This window comes from Danio aesculapii, chromosome 16 (assembly GCF_903798145.1).
Source record: "Danio aesculapii chromosome 16, fDanAes4.1, whole genome shotgun sequence".
Classification (NCBI taxonomy): domain Eukaryota; kingdom Metazoa; phylum Chordata; class Actinopteri; order Cypriniformes; family Danionidae; genus Danio; species Danio aesculapii.
This window is the reverse complement of record NC_079450.1, coordinates 42,705,524-42,730,396: the sequence shown is the minus strand read 5'-3', so window position 1 is coordinate 42,730,396 and position 24,873 is coordinate 42,705,524. Positions and strand designations below refer to the sequence as shown.

The following is a 24,873-nucleotide window of genomic DNA, read 5'->3' as shown; positions in this document are numbered from 1 at the left end:
AGATAAAGTTATTAGCGGGTAAGTAAAGTAGCTTTTTCATAAAGGTAGATTTATTTTTGCATCTAAAAAAGATTTCCATTTCTAAAAAATAAACTGTATAGTACTGTATAATCAAGGAGAATGGAGCAAAACATTGTGAAACATCAATAGGCTATCTGTGCAATGTTTATTTATATGAAACGCTTATCAGACGTATAGACAATATCCAGTAATATAAATAATGTATAGTTTTATACATTTATCTTAAAATAGCTTAAGCAAGCAAATAAAACACACAGTCATTTATCCTCACCATACTCAAGGTCTTGGTTTCTTTTTTTTTTATCTCTTCTGTTTATCCTCATAATCATAGCATCCATGTGGGATAATAGAACGACATCTTGTTTAACTTCATCTTTTCTGAAATGGAGTTGGTGTTTAAATGTACAGTGAGGCCCCGTTTACACTAATACATTTTAGTTTAAAAAGGCGTTTTAGAATGAAAACGATCCGTGCCCACACTGGCATTTTACTCAGCGTTTCTGAACAACTCTACGTCTACATTACACAGCTAAAAAATGCACATCACGTGACCACACACACACTCTGGCATGCACTGCAGCGTGCTTTGAGCACATCTACCCATATGAGAGCTGTGCACATCGGACTGTTCATCATGGATCTACCACTGGATCTTATCTCACTATATTTGTTAACCATGATATTTAACTCATCTTATTGTCTATATCTAACGACATATTCCCCAACTTTGGTATTTTGAATCTATGACTTGTTTTCAGGTAAAGTGATTTGGCTAAGCGCAATGATAAATTAGGTTAATATATTAATCAATGTAGCCGCGGACACAGATTCTGCATATTGACTGATATCTTTCCTTTGTTTCCTATATTGTATAAACTTATTGTACATTATACTTTTATAATGGCCATTATTGATTATTAAAACTGATATTCAGAAAAAGAGAGGGTATGTTTCGTATTTTCAATAAAAATTAAAGGAGGCACTAATGTTAGGCTTCGTTTTGTTATAAATATTCACCTTTATTTGTATAGCGCTTATACAATGTAGATTGTGTCAAAGCAGCTTCACATAAAAGGTCATAGTAAATAGGAACAGTGTAATTCAGTTTGTAGTGTTTAAGTTCAGTTCAGTTAAGCTCAGTTCAGTGTGGTTTAATAATCACTACTGAGAGTCCAAATATTGAAGAGCAAATCCAACGATGCGCAGCTCTATAGATCCTGAACCATGCAAGCCAGTGGCGACAGCGGAGAGGGAAAAACTTCACTAATGGCGGAAGTGAAGAAAAAAAAACCTTGAGAGAACCAGGCTCAGTTGGGCACGATCATTTTAATTTCTCCGCTGGCCAAACATCTTGTGCAGAGCTGCAGTCTCAGTGGCGGAGGCTGGAAGCTGGCCTCAGCGAAGACTCGTCTGTCTCTGGAGCATCACAGGAATCAGTCTCATGTTTTCCACTCTTCCATGACCATCACAGTAGCTGCTCAGGATATGGCCTGGTCCAGGATATGGAAACCTTGGGATCATCTCGTCGTTGGTCTTGGATCGAATCAGTGACTCTGCATAGTCTGAGGGCCTCGGGGAAGAGTATCCCCAGGTGGAAATGGAGAATAAAGAAAATAATTAGCGTAGCTGCTGTTCATAGTGTACATCAACAAGATGCAGAACCTGTGTGGAAGCCCGCTAAGTGGTGCACTAAGTGTATGCTTTATTAAACAGATAGGTCTTTAATCTAGTTTTGAATTGGGAGAGTGTGTCTGAGCCTCGGACGTTATCAGGAAGGCTATTCCAGAGTTTAGCTATAAATGAGAAGGCTCGACCTCCTTTACTCGACTTTGCTATTCTAGGTACTACCAGAAGCCCTAAGTTTTGAGACCTTAAAGAGCGAGTTGGATTGTAGCGAGACAGAAGATTGGTTAGATAAACAGGAGCTAGATTATTTAAAGCTTTATATGTAAGAAGCAATATTTTAAATTCAAAACGAAACTTAACAGGCAGCCAGTGTAAGGAGGAGAAAATTGGGGTGATGTGATCAAATTTTCTAGACCTGGTAAGAACTCTGGCAGCTGCATTTTGTACTAATTGAAGTTTGTTAATAGAAGATGCTGGGCAGCCAGCAAACAGTGCATTACAGTAGTCCAGCCTAGAAGTCATAAAAGCATGGACTAGCTTTTCTGCATCTGAGATGGATAGCATACTTCGTAACTTAGGGATATTTCTCAGATGAAAGAAAGCAGTTTTTGTGACATGGGATATATGATTTTTAAAAGTTAAATTGCTGTCTAATATGACACCCATATCTTTTATAGTAGAGCTAACGCTTACTTTGTATCCCTCTAATTGTAGGTCGAGTTGTGAGATCTGCTGTGTACAGGATTTAGGCCTAATAAGTAATACTTCTGTTTTGTCTGAGTTTAAGAGAAGATAATTGTTGGTCATCCAGTCTTTAACATCTTTAATACACTCAGTTAGCTTGGACAGTTTAGACGTCTCGTCAGGTTTAGTTGAAATATATAATTGAGTATCATCTGCATAGCAGTGAAAGCTGATCCCATGTCTTCTAATAATGTCTCCCAGGGGTAGCATGTATATTGTAAACAGCAAAGGGCCTAAAACTGATCCTTGAGGCACCCCGTATTTTACTGGGCTGATTTGTGAAGGCTGTCCATTAATATTCACAAACTGGTAACGGTCAGCTAAGTTTGACTTAAACCATTGTAGGGCCTGTCCCTGGACACCTGTAGACTTTAAGCGATTAATAAGGATACCATGGTCAATGGTGTCAAATGCCGCACTAAGATCGAGTAGAACTAATAGCGAGATGCACCCTTGGTCAGCAGCTAAGAATAAATCGTTGGTTATTTTCACTAATGCAGTTTCTGTACTGTGATGAGTTCTGAAACCTGACTGAAACACTTCAAAAACATTGTTCGTCTGCAGAAAGGAGCATAATTGAGCAGAAACAACTTTTTCTAGTATTTTAGATATAAATGGAAGATTTGAAATAGGCCTATAATTAGCTAAGTTGCTGGGGTCCAGTTGTGGTTTCTTAATAATAGATTTAATAACAGCTAACTTGTAAGGATTTGGAACATGGCCTAAAGATAAAGAAGAGTTGATAACATTAAGAAGAGGTTCTCCTATAACAGGTAGCAATTCTTTCAGTAACTTTGTTGGAATTGGGTCCAATATACACGTAGCTGGTTTAGAGCCATTTATAATTTTGTCTAGCTCTTCTTGTTCTATGATTTAAAAGCACTGTAGGTTATTTAGATTCAGTGGCGTGTTTACTGGATCTGAAGTATAAGGCGGTGCAGAAAGTTTAATATCTCCTATTTTCTATTTTTAAGCCTTCTATTTTATCACTGAAAAAATTCATAAAGTCATAACTACTAATTTGCGGTGGAACGTTTTGTTCCAAAGATGACAGAATATTTGTTAATTTAGCAATGGTGTTAAATAAGAATCTAGGATTGTTATGATTATTTTCTATCAGTTTGCGGAGACAAATATGCATGAAGACGGCGCTCATATAAATATGCAGCTACACGACGCCTCAACATTTTTTGTCTGTTAAGTTGTTAATAGCAAAATGAAAATAGGCAGTCTCTTATATTATGTTTTCATTTTATTGTAAAGATAGCAAAACAAAGTAACCTGCAGGGTGATGTGAATGATGTTAAACAGTATACTGTTCCCTTTGAAGATTTACCCTACGTGTCCTAGGGAATTTGTTTTCCCTTGCGAAGTCTGAACTTACAAGGTGAGGATGCAGGGCTGAACTGTGTGTAGGCGACTTAATATTGAGGAAAAAGCCCCAATCAGATGGCGAAGGTCTGCAGCCATGCCTCCGTTTACCCCATCCACACTGAGACGGAGCAGCAGCATTTTAAAATGAAAACCCTCTAGCGTTTTCAAAAAGCTCAGTTTTCGGCACTCGAAAACTGCTGCATAGTGTGGACGGATGGCGTAACCATAGCAAAACTTATACGTTTTAAAACGAATACGTATTAGTGTAAACGGGGCCTAAATCAGACAATCAGACTGTGAAAAAAATATTATAACTGCCGGCTACACTTCTCACTCTACAGTACGTTTTCTTTTTTCTTTTGAGTTTTGAGGTAAGGGACGTTTTCATTTGCCATTCAATGACAGACCGACAGGCTCATCCAATTCATCAAACTCCATCTTTTAAAATCTATCTGAATAAAACATTCTCCTTCAAAAAGCTGGCTCATCAGCGCCCGCTACATTGAAAACATATGATTAGATTTGCGCCTTCTGATTGGTTATAGGGACATATCGGCTTTTGCTGTCAAAGGCAAGTGGCATTTAGAGGCTTTTGATAACAAACTTTTTTTTTCCTGAACGGGCTGACACTGGGATTTAGATGATTTGAGAGAAAAAAAAATTTTTGAACATGTACTACATGCCTAAAGCATTCACTCAATGTCGTTATCTCATTTTTGGTGGAAATGGTGTTTAGCGGCTTTTGTATCTGAACTCTTCAATTGTTCTCTGTTATTCACATAGTAGGTTTGTGTTTACGGTAATATTTTCCAGTTTTATAACCAGAGAAAATACCTAGAGAATGAAAATAACATTTATGACCATTTTTGGAATGGTCATGATGAATATTAAAGTGTTCAGCTCTGACTCGCACCTCATGTAAGTACCTGCTCTCAACCATACACACACACAGAGCATGATATAATACACATGCAAATTAATTATACTTATATCTCAAATAATATTTAAACAAACAATGCAAAACGTTTTAAATTAAGTCAAGAAGAGTTTTCACATTTGGAGCAAGCAAGTTATCTAGGGAACTAAGAGTTATGTGTTGATAATAAAATGTAGGCTAAATTATAATTATAGCAACAAAAAGAGCAGACAGAGATGTATTTACAGTTGTATTTTGTGAGTTCAAGAAATATAAAACCCAGAGAGAAATTAATATTAACCTCAGATGAGTTTATGCAAAAAAAATAAATAAATAAAAAAAAAAAGATTAATAAAGAGCGGAGTGATATGAAACCATGCATAAATGTGCATTAAACTTTGAAACTATACATTTGTTATCTGTATACCCCCAAGACTGACCAAAGTGTGTAAAGATTATTATGTATTATTGAAACAACATCTTCAAGGAGGATGCAGAAAAATAAATATTACTTATTAAATGAAAACTACTTTAAGGATTATTTTGTGCAACACCCTTACATTTTAAAGAGAAACATAAGGGTGACCTTAAGCAAATAAAAACCCTATAAGGATGTTTTATGCAATATATTAAACTGACCGGTAACTATATGTTCTTTCTTTTGACTAGAGAACTGGCAGCAGACCATCTTTACCAGACTCAACTTTGGCCGGATAAGGCCCCAGAAGTGACCGTGGAAACACTGCAATTGAGTGCCTTCTCTACACACATAAAATTGAACAGTTGTTGTCTGCTGCACCTATTGTTATGGATAGAGACAGTGCTAGCATTTTTACTAAAAGAAATTTCAGTTTTTAGGCTTACTGAATCTTAAAATTAATGCTAGGGATGCACTATATATCGGCTATTTTTAAAGCTATTTTTGTCCGATATAAAAATTAGGCTGATATCTTTAAGCTGATAGATTATGTATTTGTACAGAATTGCCTGCCTCACGCATACGTGGGTTGAACTTGTTCAGACTTGCATGGGCATAAAGTTTCCAGTTGCACAGCTGCAACTGGAGCTTTCCTCGCCATTGCTTATACCTTTAAAGTCCATCCTTTTTTTGTGTGGTATTGCTGTGCGTCAATAACGCAGTAAGTAATCATATTCCTTATCTTTGAAAATATGTTTGATAGAGTGTCAGTGTATTTTGGTTTAAATTGCCTCAGGAAAAATAGGCAGGCAGGTCTGCAGGTCCAGGCGGTTATCTACGGCAGTGGTTCCCAACCTTTTTTTGCCTGAGACCCCCTTTTCCCCAAAAAAACTATTGTAAGGCCCCCCTCCACATTTAATGATATTATCGCTAATATAAGTTTGCAGTAAGAATGTAAAAAATGTTGTTTTCAAACAAACGGTATGTTTCTTACTATATCTAGATATGTTTATGCACAAATAATAGCCTAATGTAAAATACAAAAGCAAAACATCAGTAGACCATTTGTAACTAAAAGCCATAAGCCTTTGCTCCTTGCGGTCAAAAAATGCTATGGGCTTGGAGATGAGTCATCTGCAAATGTCTTATTATTATTATTATTATTTTTTTTTTTCAAATATATTTTTATTGAACATTTTTGGTGCAAAAACATGTCAGAAAATTACATTGAGTAGAAAGATTATATCTGTCATACATGTAATTTGAGTTTTTTTTTTTTTTTTAGTTCTGACCCCCACATAGAAAATAAACATAAAATATTATTAATAGTAAATAAAATTACACTGCTATTAAATAAACAACAAATAAATAATAATAACACTAATAATAATAAACACAAAAGAAAAAAAAAATTCACAATATTACATTGCAAAAAGGCATATTACATTTCTTTTGTCCAGGCTGAGTCTAACAGACAAGCTTTTAGTCTTAGAGACTTAGAGGTTCCTAGATAATCAAAGAAAGGGTCCCAGGTTCGATAAAATAGAAAAGGTTTATTCTTCATAGCTGTGGAGAAAGCCTCAAGTGGGATTATGCTGCAGACTGCAAGCAGCCATTGATTTAAACTGGGCGGTTCTTCATTCATCCACTTTACAAGGATACATTTCCGAGCAAAGTAAATCAAAATATGTAGCAGGTCTCTGTTTCGAAAATTATAAGGTATATCATCATTGAGGCCCAGTAAGCAAGTCTTTGCTCCCAGTCGAAATGTACATTTAAAGATGGCGTCGAGCTGCAGTCTAATCAAGTCCCAAAACTGCTGTATAAAAGGACAACTCCACATGCAATGATAGAAGGTTCCAATGTCTAATTTACATTTCACACACAGCTCAGACAGACCTGGATTCATTTTATGTCTGACCTCAGGTGTAATGAACAGTCTATGTAAAATTTTAAATTGTCTTTCCCAAGCAGAATTTGAGGCTAACACACCAAGAGGGTTGCTACATAGATCCAACCAGGAATCATTGTCAATTACACTACCCAGATCAGCTTCCCATTTACACTTAAGTGAGTCAAGGTTCTCAGTTTTAATATTACAAAGGGTGTTATAGACACGCCGTGTGATACTTTTGACCTGCTTTTCAATGGCAAGAAGTGATTCAACTGGGGAAATACCAAATCCTCCTGGGTAATCTCTATATTTAGTCAAAATAAAATTTCGAACCTGTAGATACTTAAAAAAGTCCACATTAGAAATACTAAACTTGTCCTTAATCTGTTGGAATGTGAGAATCGTACCATCCTGAATAACATCACCCACCACTTTAATGCCCTTATCCCTCCATTCTTCCAGCCCAGCTCTAAGGCCTGGTGGGAAATCTGGATTTTCATGGAGAGGGGTTAATAGTGAGAAACAATTCTCATAACCTTCATGTTTTCTAATTTGTCGCCATATATCTAACATATTCTTTAAAATACTATTACCTTTGATCAGAGCAGAAACTTTAGCAGTTGAGATATAAAGCAAATTACGTAGGGGAATCCCATGCAGGGATGCAGCTTCAGGTCCAATCCAAGTAGATTCTGGGTCATCTATAAGCCATTCTAAAAGAAACCTAGACTGGGCAGCCAGATAATAATATAAAAAGGATGGGGCAGCTAAACCACCTAATTTAATGGGGAGAATAAGGACACTATATCGTAGTCTTGGTCTTTTTTTAGCCCAAATAAATGAAATTATAGCACTATTTAACTGGGCTAAAACCTTTTTAGTAATTTTAATAGGGAGCATTTGAAATAAGTAGAGAAAGCGTGGAAGAACATTCATTTTAATGAGATGAATACGACCCAGTAAGGATAATGGTAGGGCGCCCCACCTATCCAAATTTTGTATTACCGATTGTAAAAGGGGAATAAAGTTTAGACTATACAAGTCTGATATCTGAGAGGAAACTTTTATGCCCAAGTAATAAAAACCGATGGGGGACCACCGAAATGGGTGCGATATACTAGGATGTAATCTATGCGAGTTATTAAGAGGCATGGCTTCGCTCTTAGAAAAATTTATTTTGTAACCAGAAAAAGATCTGTAATCATTAATTAATGTTATCAAATTAGGTATAGATTTCTTAGGGGACTCTAAATAAATCAAAACATCATCCGCATATAACGAAATATTATGCTGTTGATCCTTTATAGTAATACCTTGGATATTTGTATCCTGTCTTATTTTTACCGCTAAGCGTTCCATTGCTAAGGCAAAAAGTAGAGGGCTCAACGGACAACCTTGTCTTGTACCCCTTTCAATATTAAAGTTACTAGATCTAAGACTATTAGTAATTACAGCAGAGAGAGGAAAAGTGTATAATATACGGATCCATTTAATATAGTCAGCTATTAATCCAAATTTTTTAAGTACAAAAAAAGGTACGGCCATTCCAACCGATCGAAAGCCTTTTCTGCATCAAGTGATATAACCAGTGAATCTGGGCTATACAAAGGACAATGATTAATAATGTTAATAAGCCTTCTTATATTATGTGATGAGAATCTACCACGTATAAATCCTGTCTGATCGTTATTAATAATAGAGGGTTGTATTGACTCCAATCGAGAAGCCAGTACTTTGGCAAGAAGCTTAGAATCTATATTTAAAACAGATATGGGCCTATAAGAGGAGCATTCATCGGCCGGTTTACCTTTTTTATGAACCAAGGAAATATTAGCTTCCATCATTGTATGAGGAAGGACCCCTTTTTCAAATGAGTGAAGAATCATCTCATGTAACGGGCCAGATAAAATACTAACAAACTTTTTATAAAACTCTCGAGCATATGCTTTTGCTGTATCCCAAAGTAACCCTGGGGAAACACCCGGAGTTTTGTTTTCTACAAAAAAGTGATTCAACTGTTCTGTTAAAAATCCTTCAAAATTAGGGTCAAAATTTAGGTATGAATTATACCTCCATTGTTTTTTAGGGAGTGTCAAATTACTGATATTTATGCCTATACAGACAGGTGCATGATCGGATATCAAAATATACCCAATATTACAAAACTCAACCTTACTAAAATAAATTTTGGGGGTGAAAATCAAGTCAATTCTACTACTGGTTTTGTGAACGGCTGAATAATATGTAAACTCCTTATCATTAGGGTGTAACACCCGCCAAGTACCAACCAGATCAAGTTCTTTGCAAGTATCCAAAACAGCTTTGGCTCTATTTGACATCTGACTACGATTTTGTGTTGAAGGACATTTATCTACTACTGAGGAGAAAAAAAATTAAAGTCACCTGCTATAACGGTGTTATCACAAAGCCAATCCACAAATTTAGAAAAAACATTAGAAATAAAATCTGTGGTCTGAATAGGTGGAAAATATATATTTAAAACTGAAATGTCTTGCCCATAAAGAGAGCCTCTTAACATAATATATCTTCCTGATTTGTCTGAGTGAGTTTTAACTTCAAGTAAGGGTAGACATTTATTGATTAAGATGGCAACACCTCTGCTTTTGGTAGTAAAAGAAGAGCTAAACACCTGTCCGATCCAGTCACGTTTTAACTTAGCGTGCTCAGCAGGCGATAAATTGGTTTCTTGTAATAGGGCTATATGGACCTGTTCTTTCTTTAGAAAGCTAAGAATTTTCTTTCTCTTAATAGGATTGTGTATCCCTCTCACATTCCAACTACACATTTTTAACGTTGAGTTACTAGACATTACGTGTCAAAAAATAAAATACAAGCAGCCACAAAATGAGAGAAAACACTTAAGAAAAAAAAAAAACAAACAAAGAGAAAAAAAAAAAAGAAAAAATGCAGGGGTAAAATCGTTCTTTGCACAATTTTAGAAGAATCAAGTAGAAACTATTTACATCAAAACCGTGGAACAAAGAAGAGCTATTAACGAAGTGAAAAGGAGTCAGACTTTGGTCTGTTACACCCATTTTGGGCGTCAGCTAGCTTCCCTGTAGTTATAGAGAAGGTGCAGGATTGGCACACACAGAACAAGCTTTAAAAAAAAAAAAAACCTTTCTGAGGCTTCAATTAGCTACCTTTAGGTAACAGAAGAACTTCCGGACCGCAGCTCAGTCAAATATTGTGACATAAATAGCAATGAAAAAGTAATCATATATGAATCTGTCAGTATTAAAGAAACAATAATAAATTTTCGATGATAAGTTGTTATACTAAAATGTAGACCTTAAACATAATGTCCGATCTCGACAGCTAAAACCATACCGGGATGGGGAAAGGATGCTCAGTCAGTAGAAGTGCGGACAGGGGAGCCGCTCTGTAGAGGGGCAGACGCCAGAAATGCAGTGACCTCCTTTGGGTCCTTGAAAGACCTCTCCTGACCGTTCACCTTGACCCTGAGAACTGCTGGATTTTCCGCGAGATCAGTAAGTTTCGCGCCGTAGGTGGTCATTGCATCCTCGGAGTCTGAGACGCGGGATTCTACTTCAGTAATTCGCATGCCCAGAGTCCCAATTTTTGAGGAGCATTCCTCAAGTTTCTTTAGAACAGGGTCGGTTTTCTTTTCAAACGAGCTTTCGACACCTTTAAGCACCTCTGTTGATATTCTTTCTACCAAGCTGTCGGCCTCAGCTCGGCTCAGCAACGGCGAGGCCTGGTCCGCCATGATCGTTGTCTGACTGTCCTCCTGAGGCGATTTAATCTCCGTCGATTTAGAGGATTTCGCTGACAGATTCAACTTCTTTTGAGTAGTGGGCATGATCTAATGTCTATTCACAAGATCTTAAAGTATATGCCGTTATATGCCTTATTTAAAATACAAAAAATAAACCAATGAGCTGCGGAGACCAAGTGTTGAGCTGCTACTCCGCCATTACCGTCACGTGACTCCGCAAATGTCTTATTAATTTGGACGGTCTCATGTATTTGTTAGCAAGAACTTTGCTGCACATAATGCACTGTGGCTGGGCCAGGAATCCTTGCTTCGAGAAAATTAAATAAAACCATAGTCCAGGTAACTATCATGGTACTTCCTGCATTTCGTGTTTTTAGTGTTGCTAGCGCTGCAACCCAAAATGTGAGGAGCTTTCTCACCTTGGTCCAGTATGCTTACTATTAGCTGCTGAAGGCGAATCAGTAAGACTATCTTTTTCCTGGAGGACAAATTACAAATTTGTCATTTTTTTTGGTCAGCCAGGGGATGAAATAAACTAAGGCAACATCATTGTTCTCCTAATCATCCACTGCAAATTTTTTTTTTTAAATATGACGTGACCCTCCACAGAGTTCACTGAGGCCCCCTTGTGGGCCAGAATCCCACTGTTGGCAACCCCTGATCTACAGGACTCCCGCAAAACAAATATATATATATATATATATATATATATATATATATATATATATATATATATATATATATATATATATATATATATATATATATATATATATATATATATATATATATAAGGCATATATAGGTTTAAAAACAAAGGAACAAAGGAAATAGATGAAAGCAAATGGAATTGGCTTTCATTTACACAAAGAGGAAACAAGGATGCAGGTTCCTATCAGGCAGAGGCCTCACCATGATGGAGGCGTTTTCTCCATGTTTTGTCCCGTTTGTTATTTAACCTATTATTTTTATGTTAAGTTGCATGTTAATTTGCTCTGTCAAGACAAGGAAATAATTTATTTTTGGCATGCTGATTTATGTGAAATTGTAAATTTAGGTCTGGCTTTTTTTTTGCTTTGAGAAGGCTAAGATCAGTTCAAACTTTTATGAAGTCTTTAAAATAAAATCAGTTGATCACTGATTCTGTTCGGCCTTTGTTTTTGGAATATGCAGATCATTTTGAAGTATTTACATTTATCAGCTAAAATATCAGTTATCTGTCTCCAAATCTAAAGAGTTATCGGTATCGGCCAAAAAAATCTATACCTGTGCATCCTTAATTAATACACAATTATTGCTTTTTTGTTGTTTAAGGAGAGGGCTGAGCTTAATCTTTGAAAGTTTAATACACAGTTTTCTAATTTTAAAGTTTTATTTTTAATTATTATATTATTTTTGTACTTTTGATCACATGAAGCTCTTCAGCTCTGTAGCTGATTGTGACAAAACACTTTGGCTTGTTCAAAATAAACAGAAAAAGCAAGTACTGGAGATGTGCTGCTTATTTCTGTTGCAGTGTTGTTATACTGCTTATTCCAACAGTCCCCAAACAATGAATAAATCTCCACGATCTTTTGAATTGTTTAGGCTGAAACAATTAAAATTTAATTTACATCAATATTAAAGTGTTTTATTTAATAGAAAAATCATATTACAGTGCATCCGGAAAGTATTTATAGCGCTTCACTTGTTCCAATTTTTTTATGTTACAGCCTTATTCTAAAAATGGATTAAATTCATTTATTTCCTCAAAATTCTACACACAATACCCCATAATGACGATGTGAAAAAAGATTTTTTGAAATTGTTGCAAATTTATTTAAAAAAAACCCCCTGAAAAATCACATGTACATATATCATGACCCTGTAAAAGGCATATCAGCTTTGCCCCCTTTGAATGGACACAAGGCCACAAAATAGCCTACTTTCTCCTGGCAAGCATGCTTTTATTCAATGCACTCTTAATCTTTGCTTTCCACTTCCAGAACCACCAAGTTCCCCCAGAATGTGCAAGCAAGACCAAATTCTGACCCATGCAATATATTTTATCTATTTGAATATAACAACAGATATGCCTTTAGATTATATCGCAGCTGTTTAAAACTGTTAGAAGATCAGCCATACAGACTCACTCGCGCTCTCTCTCTCTCTCTCTCTCTCTCTCTCTCTCTCTCTCTCTCTCTCTCTCGAGTACATGCATTTTAAACATAGATGTATAGTGTCTGTACATTTTCGTGATCATTGTTAAATGTTGTGTTTACATGAATTGCATGTTTTCACAAACAGAACAAGATAAAATAACTCACAGATAAAGCTGCTGGTTGTACTAATCTGTTAACTCAATAAGATTAATAATTTTTTCAGGGCAGAAAAATTACTTGATCTTTGAATTAATATACAGTTAAATTGTAAGTATAACAGAGGAGCAGATCAGTTTGTTGTCATTTTAATTCAATTATAATAAAAGTCATAATCATAGAGCCCCTATTATGGATTTTTCAAAATTACCTACAGCCCCCCTGAGATATTAGCCCCCCGGTTTATTTTTTTACCCAATTTCTGTTTAACGGAGAGATTTTTTTTTTTTTGAACACATTTCTAAACATAATAGTTTTAATAACTCATTTCTAATAACTGATTTATTTTATCTTTGCCATGATGAAAGTAAATAATATTTGACTAGATATTTTTCAAGATACTTTCATACAGCTTAAAGCGACATTTAAATGCGTAACTATGTTAATAAGGTTAACTAGGCAGGTTAGGGTAATTAGGCAAGTTAATGTATAAAGATGGTTTGTACTGTAGACTATCGAAAACAAATATAGCTTAAAGGAGCTAATATTTTTGACCTTAAAATGGCTTTTAAAAAGTTTAAAACTGCTTTTATTCTAGCCGAAATAAAGCAAATAAGACTTTCTCCAGAAGAAAAAATATTATCAGACATACTGTGAAAATTTCCTTGCTCTGTTTTTTTTCTGCTTTTATATATATATATATATAAAAACTAAAACATATTCCTCACTTTTGCTTACCTGAAAACAGTCTTGGTCTTGACCCCTGATGAGAAGTCTGAGTTGCTGTGATGTAGTTGGTGAATTGTTCCTTAGCACCAGTTTCTGTTGCCTATAAAAATAAAATCCCCATATACACGTGTTGAATCATCATTTAGGCAAATACAAAACAATGAAACAAGGAAGCAAGTACTAACCTACTGAGATTTACTTAATACTTTTTATCAAAGGCTCTTTTGGTTATAACAGATTCAATTTATCTCTTGTATTGAGAACTGAGTTGCATGAATGACTCAGGTGTGATTTCTTTTATGGTTCTGTGGGTCTTTTCTATGAACTGTGATCTATACTTATTTTCTATTGGATTCAATTCAGGTGATTGGCTGGGTCATTCTAACAGCTTTATTTTCTTTTCTGAAACCAATTTAAAGTTTCCTTGGCTATGTTTGGTATCATTGTCTTCATCTTCAACATCTTGGTAATGTAGGTTTTTGGACTGAAGCAGCTAATATTAATTTACACTGGTAGGTTGCTTTCTAACTGCTGAGAGATTTTAGCTGCTGTCTGGGATTTCCATGCCTTTTTACATCTCCCTTTCTCTATATGTTCAATCCTTTTTCCCTCTGTCATTTAATTTTATTACACTTAATTTCTTAAGTAATTAGTTTTGTTTTCTTTGTATGTATGGGTTACTTTAGTGGTTACTGGCTTATGGTGGAAATGACATGCTCAATATAATTATACAATGTTATTGCATATATAGTTATACTCACACTGCTCTGCCTAGAGAAACCCCTCCCCATGTAATGGACTGTTTGTTGGAGAGTATGAGTGGGACATCAACTTGTGATAATACAGCAGGTGTAGATGCCACTTTTCTTGAAACTCCATGGACCAACTCTCCTTTAAGCATCACCTCATACTGAGGTCCACTGGGTAGTACCAGAATAGTCAACAGGCTGAAAAATAAAATAAAATATTATAAAAGTGAAACAACTGCAAAATATATTTCCATATAAATATATATATATATATATATATATATATATATATATATATATATATATATATATATATATATATATATATATATATATATATATATATATATATATAATAATATATAATTAATATTAATAGATTTGTCTCAGTGGTTGGCCCTGTACAATGCAGATAAAGTTAACTGGAATATAAATCTATATTGTGAATGAGAATCTTCATGCCTTTCATACTTAATTGGTTTAAGTATAAGAGTTTTTACTGTATAAGTCTGAGTTTCAAAGAAACCTCATTTTAGCACTTAAGCACAAGTCTGTAAACCAGCCTGAATATCCAAAATGGTTCCATTAATGCATTAACCTGTTAAAGGTAAGGAAATCGTGTGCAGTATTGTTCAAATTATAGTGGATTACATTCATCTAATATTTGAGTGCATACAGGCCCAACAAACCCGTGATTTTACTCACTGTGCTCATTCTTGAAATTGTTCATTGTTTGCTCATAACTGGAGTCACTAATTCATGTTGATTTTTGCTACATGCTCTGAGTAATAATTGATATGTGTTGTTGGACAGCACATTAACTTATTCTGTGTGTTCATTCCAAGTAACCACGTCTGTTGCCATCAACTTTGTCATAGGCCCAATCCCGATTCTATTTTGTACCCCTACCCCTTTGAAGGGCTTCAAAATTTACCCCAAGAAATGGGACACCACTGCAGCACCTGCACAAGTCATCATATGTCATTGCGATCTCTTGCTTCATATGAGATCAGATGATTGTGACTGCTATAGTTATTCCAGTTGCATTATTTTTTGGCATTTATCTTCAGGAAATTACTGAAGGCATATATCATGTTATCATAATGATATAATGTGGCGTAACTGTACTGTGCATTTACACCCTGACCACAATTCTCTATGTAAACACATAAAAAACAACATTATACCAGACACTGTAAAAAGCTCATTTCTGGCCACTAGACATTACTAACAGGGTTTTGGAGTGTCATCGAGTGACAGAATGTTGTGGGACTGCTATACAAGAGTTATTATTATGGATTATAGGTAGCGAAATCAGGACATAAGAGCAAGTAATAAATTATAGGCTAGGTTACCATGTCATATAAAAACATAAACATTAGTTTAAGGACATGGAGCACATTTTTTACTTGCAGTTTTCCCAACCCGTTTATAAAGCTATGCAGGACTGGATGACAGGTAGAATTAAAAGGTAGTTTCTGATGGTTTAGCTCACCCCAAAAATGCTCTGTTTGCACAAATTGACTAATATCATCGTATACAATAATATTTTAGAAATAATATTTCAAAAGTCCTCCATTGTTTATTGTTTTAGACAATATCTAAATCTTTTTTCAGATTTGTAAAATGAAAGTTTAAAATGGCTTAAAACGGTTTAATTTACTTGTATTGTATATACATAAATCGTAATAGCTTTTGTTTGTTTTATATTAGATTATTCATTTATTTATACATTTTTTTATTAATTAATCTGATGTTTGTAATTCTTTAAATGATTTCAGAAGCCTATAACTTATTTTATCTAGACCTATGACACTACAAAAGACAGAAAGAAAGAAAGGAAGGAAGAAAGAAAGAAAGAAAGAAAGAAAGAAAGAAAGAAAGAAAGAAAGAAAGAAAGAAAGAAAGAAAGAAAGAAAGAAAGAAAGAAAGAAGCCGCTTGCGGCTATGACAGAGATGTGAATCAAGACATTTTTCGGACAGTTTCTCTTGCGCACACACATGCTCGCACGCACGCACACGCGCACGCATCTTAACGTGCATGTTTCATGCACAAACACACTTTTTAAACATTACAAAAACTCTGGACAACTGAAAGTTACTGTCTTTAATATGATGTAAAGAATATTATGTGGTATTGAAACATCAAGAACGACGTAGCAAAGAAATATCACTTATTAAATTAAAACTACTTTAATTAATATTTTATACATGCCATAAATTTAAAAGGGAAACATGAGGGCAATCTTAAGCGACTCCTAGTTTATAATGTGTTTTATGGATTATCTTAAACTGACCAGTAGCTATGTTTTTTCTAAAGCTATAAAGCCCATAGCTGAACTAGCCAATGTCGGAAACACGGCACCAGCACAGGAGGGCTGATGAAATGCCTAAGCTACAGAAGGATGCGAGAGACTACAAAACACAGAGAACAACAGACAAGAAAAACAGAGATGCTGAGCCACCAGCTGCACAAGTTGAGATGACAACAAAATTGTACACAAACTTGTACAAATGTTTTAACAAGCTACCAAAGTAGAATTGCATTTGGGAACAGAGATGAGGTTCTCAAGGTGAATGCTTACCTTAGCTCTAAAGATCCAACAACAAAAAATAAGGTGAAAAATCTTGGTGTGACTCTGGAGTCAGATCTGAGTTTCAATAGTCATGTCAAAGCAGTTAGTAATTCAGCATACCATCTCAAAAACTTTGCAAGAATTAGATGCTTTGTTTCCAGTGAAGACTTAGAGAAACTTGTTCATGCTTTCATCAGCAGCAGGGTGGATTACTGTAATGGCCTCCTCACTGGCCTTCCCAAAAAGACAGTCAGACAGTTGCAGCTCATCCAGAACTCTGGGGCCAGGATTCTGACCAGAACCAGGAAATCAGAGCACATCACACCTGTCCTCAGGTCTTTACACTGGCACCCAGTTACATTCAGAATAGATTTTAAAGTATTATTACTTGTCTATAAATCACTAAATGGCTTAGGACCTCAATACATTACAGATATGCTCACTGAATACAAACCTAACAGATCACTCAGATCTTTAGGATCACATAAATTAGAAATTCCAAGAGTTCAGTCAAAGCAGGGTAAATCGGCTTTCAGCTACTACGCCCCTCGCTGCTGGAATCAGCTTCCAGAAATGATCAGATGTGCTCCAAAAGTAGGCACATTTATAACAAGACTGAAAACACATCTGTTTAGCTGTGCCTTTACTGAATGAGCACTCTGATATACATCCCACAAATTACACTATTGTGTCTTTCTTTTTCATTCTTTTATAACCAGTCTTAACACATTTTAATCTGTTTAATCATTTTTATTTTCTTATTCTTTTCTTTTTTATTCTTGTTTATGTACAACACTTTGAATTGCCACTGTGTATGAAATGTGCTACATAAACTTGCCTTGCCTCAAAGAGTTTGACAAGTTGGCCAGAAACATCCTTATTCACTGCAAACCTGGCAGAATGCCACAGTGCAGTAATAACCTGAAACACACTAATTTCTTTTGCAACCCACAAATTAAATGTCCATGCAAGACCAACTGTAGCTAGTCATAAGCTGGCTTTGGACTGATACTGGTAAAAGTAATCAAACTTCAGCCAGACTGCCTTGCAACTCCAACAGTGGTGGTTCGAGACATTTTTGGAACTTCTAAGATACAGCCTGTGTGCAGCTCAACACAATAACTTGAATAGCTCCAACTCTTTTTTTTGTTAATTACACTCTGATTTGACTTTACACCCATTGGTAAATCCAACACATCATTGATATTAAGTATCAACATTTTCAAACTCTGCTGATCTGATTACAGCTTTCAGCTAAGGTTAAGTTTTAAAACTTTGTTAGGCTTTACATTTGTTATGCTTTACACACACCCCAATTTTGATTTCACTTCAGTTTGATGAATTCTCTAAGATATAAAGGAGAACCAGAGACGCTGATATTTTAATTTTGTTATTACCAAACACAGATCATTTACATGACTTACTGGGATATCACCACAGTCAAACGCACAGCTGATAGCATAATCTATCAAGACATAACAGAGCTCAAACTTGTAAATCACTAGTAAATCTGCATATAAGAAAATGACAAAAGAATAGCCTTAAGTCACTGAGCTAAAAACTCTGCTCACAACACTTTAGATACAATAAGAACCAAACAGATCTTAGCATCCAACCATCCATAGCCAAGACAAGTCTAACTAATTCCTAAAAAAAAAGCCTAACTAAAAATTTGATCCTGCATGTGGCCCCTTGCCCTCGCCACTAGTGAACTAAAATGTTGCAATTCCTAAGGCCCACAGCAGACCCAAATAAGGATTCTAATGACCCACAGTATAGCATCAGATATGTCAACAACCTGACAAGGCAAGGCAACTTCTGGCGAGTCAGTTTATGGAGAGAATCTTCACCTGAGCCCACCACCTCATAAGCCTGACACAAGAGATGAACCAGCAAAAAAGCAGATCACGGAGTCCCACAAGGAGACTCAACAGAATGGAGTCACAGAAGGAAACCAGATGGTTTGTATGGTGTTGATAACTGTTGAACCACAAAAGCAGTTGGGAAAAGCCATCACAGATGAGCAGAAAGGACTTTCGCACATCACAAGTCACTGTCAAAACGTGAAATGTTTTTTTTTGCTCCACAAAACGGATGATGGGCTACTCCTACATCAGGACCACAGTCCATGATGTGACCATACGTGCTTATATGTGCTTTTACACCGACAAAACAACAACTGTATTCTTACAGAGTTAGTCCAGACACTATCTGATGTCTAGTTTCACGTCTTGTTGCATGCTGGCTTTAAATATTGTCTGTTTTACTGGCTCTGGCACTGTGGTTTGATTTAAATGTGCATTGTAGACATATGATCTGATCTATATCATTGTGGCTTTTGATGTTTTCACACTGACAAATGTATCCACTCTGCATATCTCTTACACACCCATACTGAATGTAACCCCAAATAATGATTTGTCCTTCCCCAAACTTGACTGATTTCTGTGAGAGTCCATGAGGGTTACAATAGGTATACTGCAGTATTTGTGATGATTGGGATGCAGTGCAACAGATGATTCATCAGAAAAATCTACCTTCTGAGACTTTTCAAAATGATAAACTAGAACTCAATGCGCTTTTTATAGCGTTTTCACAGTGTAGCTACTCCACCGATGACAATGTTTCACAAAACGCCAGAGAAATCAAAAAAAAAGTTGGTGATTAATTGGTGTGCACTGCCGAATGTTCAGCAGTTCGTCCCTGATTGCGTATGACAAACAAAACAGGACAAACCAACAAAAACAGTGGAAAAAACTGGAGAACTCCACACCGAGGAAGCCATCCGCATCACCATCCTGGATAGTTCTTGGACAGATGATTAGAAGTGCCTAGTTTTTTCCACACATGCTACTTAGAATTAAGGCTAAAAAGTTCTATCTCTGCCTCATCAGACCAGAAAATCTTATATCTCACCATATAAAGCCCCAACTGGTGGAGGGCTGCAGTGATGGTTGACTTTCCACAACTTTCTCCCATCTTCCGACTACATCTCTGGAGCTCAACCAGAGTGACCTTTGCCACAATTCTGTATCTAAGCTCTTCAGGTAGTTCCTTTGACCTCATGATTCTCATTTGCTCAGACATGCACTTTGAGATGTAAGGTCTTATATAGACAGGTGTGTGGCTTTCCTAATCAAGTCCAATCAGTGTAATCAAACACAGCAAAACTCACATAAAAGTGTAGAACCATCTCTAGGATGATAGGAAGAAATGGACAGCAACAGAGTTAAATATGAGTGCCACAGCAAAGGGTCTGAATATATAGGACAATATGGTTTTTCAGTTTTTCTTTTTTAATAAATCTGCAAAAACGTCAAAAATTCTGTGTTTTTCTGCCCATATGGGGTGCTCTGAGTACACAAATGAGGAAAAAAAATAACTTCAACGATTTTAGCAAATGGCTGCAATAGAGTGAAACATTTACGGGGATCTGAATACTTTCCGTACCCACTTTATGGTTGACCTTCAGGGCTTCACGGCAGTTACATGCAGGCACGGTTATCTAGACTATTTAAACTTGAATCAGGTTAGTTTAATTATGTGATCTATAACTTTCTGTTATGGAGCCAATTTAAGAGCTTTTGTTTAGTTTGACTCATTCTAGTCAGGTTTTGGACTTTCCCACTTTTATAATCAATCTTTATGAAACAGCCCCCTGGGTCTGACTTGGCATTGATTACAAAGTATACATTAATTATCAACGGGAGGCTATGGCATCTATATCCACTTTGGGTGAACAAGTCAAATGAAAGAAGTTTTATGCTGTGACTAGTGTTTTATTGGGACACATTAGGTCCAATTTGCCCAACAGCACAATCTCTGAGAGCTGAGACCATATGCACCCATCTATGGCAACAGTCTCTGCGGTAAGTGATGGCCAATACAAATCGGATAACATGCCAGAAACATCAAGGAATATGATGGTGCACTTATTCTAAACTGCAAAATAAACACGACAGGTTGCTATGCAACATTAAAATTGGGGACCATTGCAATGTGAACTTGGAAAAGCAGGTTCACACTACATGACCAGCATATATTTTGTAGTATGGTCTATAAAACTGGAGGTCATGACGTTGACATTATAGAACCAGATATCACAAAAGGCACTGAATGAAAGGACATTACACTGAAAGGAACTCCGCTTCAGAAAGCGTAAGACTGTACAGGTATTACAAAAGGTGAAAGCCGGTGATTATAAATTAGATAACATAATTATGCTGTTGTCTTGTCCCCAAACAATAACTGCGTTGTTGGACAATTTCAAGGTTTGATAGATCTGTTCTTGACAATACACACAAAAGCACATGCAGTGATGTCAGAAAAAAATCATCCAGACATTTAAATATGATTTACAACCTTGGTTGAAGAACCAAATTAGCCACAAAACTGTTAACTGGTTAAACGATCTGGAATCTGTCAAATGTTCTGTTTACAGACATTGTAGCATAAAATTAATTTAATGCAGTAGATAAGAAAAAGAGACCAGTGAAATTAAAACAGACAAAAACTTTCCAATTTCGGATCAGTCGGTGCATGCCATAAAAAAACAAACAAAAAAGACATACGTTAGAAGAATTAAATAAATTCATATAAATGAACATGCCTCTCTCTGTGTTTCTGTGTGTCCTGAGCTGTAAAGGAAACCTCTACATATTGCTCCTCCCCAGCTTTCAGAGTCAATTCTTTAGGTCTCACAGAGAAGCAGTTTTCATTAGTGCTCTGAAAAACAGGGAGAAAAGCAATCAGACTAGAATAAACACAAACACAATGCCTAAGCATGAATGGGTGGATTTGATGGCACTTTAAAGACATCCTTTGATGCAGGGTATATGCAGGAATCCTAAAGGAAATTTCAATACCTTTTTAAGACTTTTTAAAGACCTTCTCAGAATATTTTAAGACCTTGTCGCCACTTCAAATTCGAATCAGTATCAAACCTTTAACTTAATAAACAGTTGTAGTTAAATAAATGAATGGAGCACAACTGTCCAACAGAACTCTGATAAGCTCGGAGGAAACAAACCTTGAAAGAATAAATTACGCAATTGTTTTTAGTGACAGGTTTCAGACACTGTTTAAACTCATCTTTCTCCAACCAGGAATACGCACAACTTACCCCATTTTGCAGTCTGTTTTGCTCTATGGCAGGGCTATTCAATTAGTTTGTCATGGGGGCCATTTCATGAAGAGCATCCAAAATGAGGGGCCGGAGAGATATGACTTTTCAAAATGAGTGATTACACAACAGCATATAAAACCCCATATGTTGTATTTTTGCTCCGTAAGACACCCACGTTGTATTGTTTTTACATTAAAATGTTAATGTATTGTATTTTGAAACTACATAATATCAGTGCATTTTACAATGTGGCTTTCTTTTTTTTTTTTACAAACATTCAAATGTATTTCAAAGCACAACAAAAGCAGTGCACTGCTTAGGCAGGCTTCTTTTACATTCAAATACATTCATATGTAACAATTAGGGATGCAACAATTATAGATTTTGGTTGTACGATTATATAGTCTGAAGAGTAATCATGGTTTCACGGTTTTCACCTCTAATACAAACTTAAGCTTTATATTAGGTATGTATTTAAATGAACAGTTGTTATAATCTGCGTTCATACACAGATAATAATTTTAATAACTTGTAATAATTCGTCTAACATATCTTTTGTTTACATTGTACTGAAAGCGGGCGACGCAGTGGCGCAATAGGTAGTGCTGTAGCCTCAAAGCAAGAAGGTCACTGGTTCGAGCCTCGGCTGGGTCGGTTGGCGTTTCTGTGTGGAGTTTGCATGTTCTCCCTGCGTTCGCGTGGGATTCCCCCACAGTCCAAAGACATGCGGTACAGGTGAATTGGGTAAGCTAAATTGTCCGTAGTGTATGGGTGTGAGTGAGTGTGTGGATGTTTCCCAGAGATGGGTTGCAGCTGGAAGGGCATCCGCTGCGTTAAACATGTGCTGGATAAGTTGCTGGTTCATTTCGCTGTGGTGACCGCGGATTAATAAAGGGACTAAGTCTAAAAGAAAATGAATGAATGCACTGAAAATGAACTTACGCGCGAAAAAGATGCGATATGTGAACAGCCCGCTGCTATAGTTTATCCAGAGTTTGTGCGTATTAGCCTTGGTGTAGCTATAAGCTCGGAACTTTAAACTAGCGCAGAGGTGCCATAACTTTGTTCAGTTGCAGCAGTTTTGTTCTGTGCAACAGAAACGCGGCTTTTAGAAGCCTTTAAAGGGCACCTATGGTGAAAAATCTACTTTACAAGCTGTTTGGACAGAAATGTGTGTACGTACAGTATAGTGTATAAACTGTCATATTGGGGTGATATAAACACACCCAGACCTTTTTTTTTCAAATTTAACAACATAAAAACGGTGGACCAATTGGAGCGGTTTTCAGATCGACCGCAACTTTATGTAGGAGTGCGGTCCCCCTGCCCACCAATATTGATTGACAGCTGTGCGCATTAACATGTCCCGGTAGTCACGTGTATAATCATATCAACAAGAGAGGACGAGCGCAAAGCAACCGGGAATAAAAGGTCTGTTTAGTTCGCTAGGTTCATCAATCATCATCAAACGTGATCAAGAGTGAGTTTTACAAGTTTAAAATGTTTAAAAACAGAGCATGCGTGTAATGAATTACAGCGATTCACTTCAGATTCACTTAATCAGCACAGCCGCATGTCAGAACAATTATAAAAGAAGACGCTTCAATCCCGGTTTGTGGACATTAAATCAGGTTTATTTTGTACATTAACATAACAGATATCCATACAGCAGTGGAGATTACCAGTATCATGTCACATATGCGTGCAAAACAAGTGCAAACGCCCTTAACGCCCTCTGTCTCTGTGTGTGTGTGTGTATGTGTCTGCGCTATGTGTGTGTCAACTTTGTAATGACATTGTGTGTGACTCATTGTTGCAACTCCACAAAAAAATGCATCAAATACTAATTGTTAAAGTTCTTACTGTAGTATTTCTCACACACGTTACGTGAGATCTGCTTCCTGAGGCAGCCGAGGGCGGCGATTGCTGACAGGCACGTGGGAACGGTGGGCGGGGAGGACTAGCCTTAAAGGCCCAGTACAAAAAAACAGCAACAACTTTTTTTCAGCTATAATATAGACACTTCAAACAGCTATAATAAATAATCTGATGGGTGTTTTGAGCTGAAACTTGACAGACACATTCTGGGGACACAAAAGACTTATATTAAATAAACTTGCCTTGCCTATATTAAATATAAAAAAAGGGGTAACCTATGTGTCCTTTAAGCTTAAGTATCCAAATGTTTTCGGCTGCTAGCACCACTCAATCACTTAATCTCAGGTGACTTACGCTCTGCGCAGCCTTCAAATGCAGCTCGTGCTGTATTGAACAGACGCACGTCACTTCATAAATATAGTGGCCGTTTTTCGACTGAACTAAATTTATTTTTGATCTTTGTCACACTATTTGGAGGGCTGGAACAAATTGCCTCACGGGCTGACAATTAAATAGCCCTGCTCTATGGTTTCGCTACATGTGGAGAGCGTCACATCACCTTCCCGTGTTTGTTGCAAATTACGTGACAGAGGAGCTTGGCCGGACGCACCCGGCCTGAACCAATAAAGAAAAATAAATATATTTATGCTTTTTTGACGTCAAACACTTTGGACAACGCTTGAACAAAATTTAAGACCTCGTAAAAACGGGATTAAGACTTTTTAATACCTTTTTAAGGCCGTTAATTTTCTCATAATTGATTTAT

General features: G+C 36.3%; 1 protein-coding gene across 1 annotated transcript in view; it reads right to left on the bottom strand.

Moving 5' to 3' along the window:
- The window catches only part of cep192 (centrosomal protein 192), a 123,847-nt gene that overhangs the window by 58,392 nt on the left and 40,582 nt on the right, over nucleotides 1-24,873 (bottom strand). The window contains exons 15-17 of the mRNA XM_056476095.1: nucleotides 21,714-21,829; nucleotides 14,541-14,726; nucleotides 13,789-13,879 (exon numbers count right to left, since the gene is read on the bottom strand). Coding sequence (XP_056332070.1) covers nucleotides 13,789-13,879; nucleotides 14,541-14,726; nucleotides 21,714-21,829 — 393 coding nt within the window. The remainder of the gene's footprint in view (nucleotides 1-13,788; nucleotides 13,880-14,540; nucleotides 14,727-21,713; nucleotides 21,830-24,873) is intronic.